At 39.2% G+C, this 7762-nt stretch overlaps 1 protein-coding gene across 1 annotated transcript; it reads left to right on the top strand.

Annotated features, from left to right (window-relative positions):
* Positions 1-1276: 1276 nt before the first annotated feature.
* Positions 1277-6737, top strand: eci1 (enoyl-CoA delta isomerase 1). The gene is made up of 7 exons (XM_032588292.1): positions 1277-1388; positions 1867-1977; positions 3356-3483; positions 3557-3703; positions 4604-4725; positions 4805-4983; positions 6090-6737. The coding sequence occupies exons 1-7, from the start codon at positions 1346-1348 to the stop codon at positions 6254-6256; spliced, it is 897 nt and encodes a 298-aa protein (XP_032444183.1). The 5' UTR covers positions 1277-1345; the 3' UTR covers positions 6257-6737.
* Positions 6738-7762: the final 1025 nt, after the last annotated feature.

Raw genomic sequence — 7762 nt, 5'->3', positions numbered from 1 at the left:
GCTGATGCTCAGGCGGGGTTGAATTGGCAGAAGGAGGCAGAGGGGAGCAGCATGTCCCCCAGGATACGGGCAGCAGAGGTGACGCACGGCGATGGATTTCCTATGACACTCGATGGCCACCAGCCATGAGGAGGAAGAGCTTTCTGGGCAAAAGGCAGGGAGAATAAAAACAAAACACCAAAACTCATTTATTTCACATCACCTACTGTAATGCATTCAAAACATGAAATAAGTGAGCAAATGGAGTAAATAGTGTGTGGCATTTTCAATTTTAAGCACAAAACTTAAAATTACACATAAAGGAGGAAAGGTTCTTTTTTCCAATATTTTCAGGTGAACCTTCCCACTGACTGGTGCAATATGGCTTTACAGGAAAATTCATTGATAATAATTAGGACTAAAAGCTGTTCATTTGTCAGCTTTCACCCAAATTTCTTCTCTATTGTTTACAAATACATATTGTAAATGTAAATATAATATACTCACTGACTGAGAAGAGCTTCAGCAGAGAAAGGGGCGAGCTGACTGTGATCGCATAAATTTACATCATTAATAACTAATCTCATCTTTAACATAAATAACAATGAGAGAAAATCAAGTTGGTAGTTAACATCAGTCCAGCACCTCCTGCCCTTAAACATTAAACAAAATATAATAAATAACCCTAAAAACGGACCAATAGCTCCCAATGAACAGCTGACAGCAGTTTACTGTTGTAAAATAAACGGACAACATTTTAGCTAATGTTAAAAGCATGTACGAAACATGGCAAAATTATACATGAAACACTGTATTTAATTAAATTTGTCTAAAATATGGGTTCAAATATAATTCTTGTAAAGAGAACAGAGAGCTGATCCTGATCATACCACAGCTACTAACGGCAACAGAAGAAGGGGACGAGCTGTCAGTTACTGGTTGCTAAGGTAACCACCAACTGTCAAAAGAAGTGCGCCAATACATGTCAGGAGAAATATATATATATATAAAGCAAATTTTAACTAATGTATTTATGTATATGTACTAAAATATGTATGTACTAAAATTACTAAAATATTTAATAATGTATTTACTAAAATGTGCCGTGCATACTCACTTTTATGAGATACATTTGAATTTGTATGTTAAATTTTCACCATTTATATTACAGAACTTTTATTATTAATTATTATTATTATTTTAAAAAAATCCTAATGCAAATCGGAACTATTTTTAAGAAAAATAATTCTGTTTCCTATGTCGTTTTAAAGCATTATTCAGAGCGGGCAGAAGAGGGCGCTGTTTCAACAAAACAAACTCGCTTCTCCTGTGCGTGCTGTAGAAGAAGATCTACTTGCTACTCAAAATGGCTTTGAGAGCTGCTCTGAGAGGCAAGAGTGGCTTAGCAGGTTTGGCTTTTATCACCGTTTGTGTGCAGTTATGATATAAGTGTCACTACATTCGTTGTTATTTACCCCTTGACCACCTGTCCGTTGTGACCTGTCTGTTAGCAGCTGCTTGCTTTGCTGTTTGACGTAGACAGAAAGTGGAGCAAAGGTCTCGTTCTGTGTTGTGAGCTTTTATTATTTAGATATTCACTCGACAAAAATAGTCAAATGTTGTTTCTTTTATGCGTTTTCATTGGCATTTTCGTATGAATAGTCCTACTTTTCATGCTAAACGAAATAGCTTCCAAATGTACAATAACATGCATGTATTTCCTATATTTTTAGAGTAAATTTGTGGCTTAATTCACTGACATATTGAAGAACTTTCCCTCTCGCAATATGCTGTTTCTTTAAGCTGAACAGTAAACGTAGCACAGATTGGACTTGTCCTGTGTCTTCAGACACGGTGAGACAGCCTGTTTTTGTGTTTTTGCTGAAGGTCTCCTCTCCTGCAGCAGTCATGGCAGGCTGTGTCCTTCCTCCAGCTCCATCAGTCAAAGGAACAACTCCAGCTCAGCCAAGCTCATCGTGGATCATGACCAGACTACAGGTGCGACTTGTGGTTTTATTGCCATCCATTTTCCTCCGATGCGGGGTTTGGACAGAAGAAGACAGAAGACTGTTGTTTACCCAATTAAAAAAAAATATATATATATATATTGGGTTCTGTTCAGCAGACTGGGGTGGTGAAATAACATTTTATTTTTATAGTAACATCTTTTAGTCTTGCCACATATTCTCAATGGAATTAATAAGGCCCACCCTTATTAATCTCATTGATTAATAAGGATTAATCCTGGACAAAATCTAATAAACGTGAATGTCAGTGTTGTATAGTAACGAAGTAAAAATACTTCACTACTTTACTTAAGTATATTTTGGAGTACTTCATACTTTCCTCGAGTATGAAAATTTTTGATGACTTTCACTTTTACTTCACTATATTTCCGAACTTAATTGCGTACTTTTACTCCGATACATTTTCAATGTGTGGTTTAGTTACTCGTTACAAAAAAGCGAGAGAGAGAAACAAAGTGTTTTGACCCCACCTACTGATTAGCAAGTAGGCTACCGAACAAAGTCCGTAGCCTGCTTGCCTGGGCTTGTTCATCACCTCCAATAGGATACACCTGTTTCGCTTCTCCCATTGTTGGGGAAATCAGAAATCAGAACACCGTACAGCGGGTGGGACGGAGGGACGAACACAGAAGAGTGCTGCCCGCACTGACGCGGCTCAGGGATTACGTGACACGCAGCGCCGTGCCCTATAATGCACTGTAAGCTATGTAATGTGTTTGAGGCAGTTGACCAAAATCCCGGACAATTTTTAAATTCCCCCCGGACATCTTTTTAGGTCTGAAAAGTAGGACATGTCCGGGAAAAAGAGGACGTCTGGTCACCCTAGTTCAATGGGGGACAGAAGCCATAGCGATAGCAATTTAGACTAAATTTAACGAATATAGGAAAGGCATGCAAGTTCAAAACCACAAACCATTAACATGCGCTACTCTTTAAAACTGGAACAATTTATTAGCAGGTTTCATTTTGCCTGCACTTGGTTGGGTACATTATTTTAAGTTTATTTGACAAGTTTACCAAAATATAAGAAATGTCATTCACACTTGCCTTGTTTTACTTTTTACTTGTACTTTTCATTACATTACTTGAGTACATCCATTTTTACAGTAATTTCCATACTTAAGTACAAGACGTTTCAGATACTTTAAGACTTTTACTCAAGTAACATTTCAGTCAGTGACTTCGACTTTTACCAAAGTCGTATTTTGGAGAGGTACTTGTACTTTTACTTGACTCTGAGATTTCAGTACTTTATACAACACTGGTGAATGTGGGATTGCATTGAGACACGGCCTCCATGTTTGGAGTGTTCATGCTGAAGTCCAGCATCTCTTCTTCTCTGTGTTCAGGCGTGGCCGTGATGCACATGCAGAGTCCTCCGGTCAACAGCCTCAGTCTAGACTTCCTCACAGAGATCTGCATCACTTTGGAGAAGCTGGAGATGGACAAAGGCTGCAGAGGCCTCATCATCACCTCGGTACCGTCTGCTTGTGTAGATCAGTGTGGCGGTGGTAAATAGTTCTGTGAACCTGTGGCTCTGTTGAATCCAGAACCAGCCCAAGGTGTTCTCCGCCGGCCTGGATATCCTGGAGATGTACGGGAAGAGCCCGGAGCGCTGCGGAGAGTTCTGGAAGGCCGTGCAGGAGATGTGGCTGAAGCTTTACGGCTCCAACATGGTCACCATAGCAGCCATCAACGTACGTAAAAAAAAAACAAAGCATGGATTCATGTTTAAATTTGAATAAACGTGACGCGTCATCTCCATTTGTCATTCTAGTCCGCCTTGAAAAGCAGACCGGAGTAGATCATCAGGATCCTGTACACACACTGATAGATCAAAGCAGAAATCATTATAAATAATTGTTTTGACTCAAAAATCGATTTTGAATCCAATCACAACCACAAAAATTTGGTACCAAATTGTGAGTTGGTTAAAGATTCACATCCCTCCTATTGATAATACATAAATCACAAGTCTTAAACTTTGTCATAATGGAACTATATAATCAAATATGTGTAGATTTTTTTTTTTCCTTTCTTTCTTTTCACTCACTGGAGTTTTCTGGCAAAAGTTTGTGTCGTGCTCAGACATCTTCATTGGGTTGTGTAACTCAAGCCGCTTGAGGCTATTGTTAGCTAGCTGCTAATGTACCTTTGCTAGCTACCTAGCTATCTTTTCAGCATCTATTGTTGGTAAATGCAAATGTATCACCGGTTGGCTGGATGATGCTTGTTTTCTTCTCTGCTCACATTATGTGCAAAAAAAACCCCAACAAGTTTAAGCTAGGCACTTAAAGTTATATTTATGTTTTTTCTGTCTTAAATTTGATTGAAAGTAGCATTAAAAAAGGTCTTTAAAAGTCTTAAACTTGGCTTTCCGAAACCTGCAGACATCCTGTTTGAGCCTGGGTTTTGACTGGGCCATTCTAATACTTTTAGTTGAATCCATTTCTCTTCCCTTTTGCTGCCTCCAACCAACCGCAGTTTCCTGTGTACAGGGACGTTTTTTTCTCATCCTGACTCATGGAGTTGATCCCTATAATGTTGACAGAAACTGGGACGGCTGACACTAAACCTTCCATTCTGTTTCCCTTCAGGGCTCCAGTCCTGCAGGCGGCTGTCTGATGTCAATAACGTGCGACTACAGGATCATGGCGGACAACCCTCGTTACAGCATCGGGCTGAACGAGACCATGTTGGGCATAGTGGCACCTTTTTGGTGAGGAGTTTTCTCTCTTAGTGCGCTGACAGTAGGTACCAGTGCGTCTGATCTAAGCGATCCCATTCTGTCATCTCAGGTTTAAAGAAACCATGGTGAACACGGTGGGCCACCGGAACACAGAGATGTCTCTGGAGCTAGGGCTGCTCTACAAGCCTGCTGAGGCCCTGAAAATAGGACTGGTGGACCAGCTGGTGCCTGAAGACCAGGTCCTCTCTGCTGCCACTCAGACCATGACCAAGTGGTTGGCCATTCCAGGTAATCACCACTGAAGCACTAGTGGTGCTTTGACTTGATATGGATTCAGAGGTGATTCATCTTGCCAACAGGAACTGCAAATTAAAGGTACAGGCAACACATTTCGGCCCTGAATAGACGGGACTAATGTACACACAAGACGTCTGCGCATGCTTAGGAAGCCTAAAACTCGTGTGTCTAAAATTAAGGCCTTAAAATGTCTTAAATTCATTTTTAAAAAATGAAGTTGGCCATAAACATGTTAATCACAGTTGTTTTTATTTATTTTTTTCCTCAGAAATGTTCTGTCAGGCAAAAGTTTGAGTCGCACGCAGACGTCTTCACTGCAGCCTGTGACTCGAAGCGGTCACTAGCTAACTAGCTACTAGCATACTAGAAAAGCTAGCCAGCTACTTTTCAGTGTCCATCATAGGAAGTGCAAATTTTGGTCACCGTTGGCTTGACAACATTCGTCTTCGCCATTGGCTCATTTTTGTTGCCAAGCCATACGATGCTACGTAGCATTAAAAGAATTAATATGAACAGTAACATATTTTTTGTACATTTCTGTTGCGATACAAATCTTAAATTTCATTTGTAATGGTCTTAAAAAAAGGTCTTTAAAAGATCTAAATTTGAGTCGGTGAAACCAGCAGAAACCCTGACAGAAGTCCAATGGAAATTTTAACAACCGAGTGATAAACATGGAACCCGACAGCAACTCCAAACACACTGGACAGTCATGCAGCAGGCTTGGAGCCTGCCGCCCACTTGTGTTGCTTGCAGCACATTATGGCAGGTGTCTATTTAAACCAGTGGTGTAGAAATCTTTTGCCAAAGTCATTAAAAATGTAAATTGTAAATGCAATACTTTTTATAAAAAATTATAAACCAACTTTTTTTGCCTTTTTAAATTTCATCTGCTCAATAATAAACTGAAATTCAAGGTCGAGACCCGTTTGCAAGGCTTCCATTGTTCTGTTTTTTTACCTAAAAATGGCCTTCAGAGCCTTATGTAATTTTAAAAACCGGCATGTCATACAGATGACATCACTCTGCGACAACAATTACAGTTTTCAATTAAATTGTAACTGTTTTGAGTCAACGGCTCTTCTGTTTCTCTGCAGAACACGCCCGACAGATCACCAAGTCCATGATGAGGAAGCCAACGATTGAAAAACTGTGTTCCAACAGAGAGGCCGACATCCAGAACTTTGTCAGCTTCATCACAAAAGAGTCCATCCAGAAGTCACTGCGCATGTACATGGAGATGCTGAAACAGAAGAAGGCCTAGGGATCACACTCACACACACACACACACACACACACATCAGAGGAACTGAACGCAGAACTTTATAGCTCATCTTTGTGTGTTCCCATGGGAACGACCCAAGAATTAAATACAGCAAAGGTCTGAAGGGTTTATTTTAGGTAAAACGCACCATCATTGATTTTTGCTCTGATTTTCTATCATCTTGACTTAAAAATAAAATCATATTAGTACCCTAAAGTTGAGCCTAAATGGTAAAATACAGTGAGTGAACAATGATGGAGCAGTCTGCCAGTTTCTGATACTTTGTGACAGACGAGCCTTTGACCTATAAGTGCCTGTCTTTCCTGTACTTTACAACAGCTGTGGTAGCCATTGATCCATGTAGATAACCTGAAGCAAAGCCGTGGTCGCCTCACAAGATTTCTTCTTCTTCTTTTCTACACACTTTCTGTCCGTTTAACAATGTGAAATGTCTCAATAAAGCTTTGGATTTGTACAGTGAGTGGATGAAAGTGTTTTATTTACACATCCAAAGCTGTATGCAACTTTTATAAACAATGTTTTTGTTTACATATTTGTTAAAACAACCAATCAGAGCCAGGAGGAGGGTTTTAGCACTGCCAGTCATGCTCAGCTAAAATGTGCTAATGGCGGAGAAACAACTTACTGTTACATTAAGACCGTTCATCCGCCCTCATTGTAGCATGGCAGAGATCTGGGTTATGATATTAAGTATTTCCTTATTTGTAAAAATGACACCAACTATAACGTCACAGTGTTCTTCATTTTAACAAAGAGTTTTGTAGAGTTCTCATAAAGTTACACCTTTATTCTCTTGTTAGAAACAAGACAAAACCTATTAGTCTGGCCCTATTTCTCCAATGTAAGCCGGCTGAAAAAGGCCAGGAAATAGACGGAGCCTGTGTAACCCTTGGGTTTACTGTGAATATAAAATGTTATGCACATTTCATCTCTTCTGACAAGCTGAAATATATACAACATTGTTGCAAATTTCGCACAAGAAATGTTAAAAAGAAAGCTCTTTACCTTTTGAAAGAGAACAAGTCAGAGAAGCTGATCAATAAATAAAGGTTTTTACTGTGATAAGTCTAAAAAAAAAAAAAAAACACACATCCCAGTGAATCACTGAGCAGTCCGGATTAAATGTTGCTAATTGAGCTAAAAAAGTGAATTGGAAATAGTTTTGAGATTTAAAACAACAGAATGAGCAGAAGAAAAAAATGAAAATTTGAGTTATTGTGGTTTATTTTATTAATCTTTTAATAATCAGGTCATGGAAAGTTGGTGCCGGTTTTAATTCTTCTTAAATGTCAAATTCTCAATAGTATTAGTAGTATTACTTGACAAGTAATTCCTATAGGTACCCTGTAGCTTGTATTGCTAGTGGATTATACCTAACAGATCCCAAAATGTACGAGATAATTTCAGTTCTGATTTCCCATTACTGAGCATTACTTTCCGGAACAGAAAACACAGGAATACGACCACAAGTTTCTATTTTTCTTG

This window comes from Xiphophorus hellerii, chromosome 16 (genome assembly GCF_003331165.1).
Source record: "Xiphophorus hellerii strain 12219 chromosome 16, Xiphophorus_hellerii-4.1, whole genome shotgun sequence".
Classification (NCBI taxonomy): Eukaryota; Metazoa; Chordata; class Actinopteri; order Cyprinodontiformes; family Poeciliidae; genus Xiphophorus; species Xiphophorus hellerii.
This window is presented reverse-complemented; position numbering and strand designations above follow the sequence as displayed.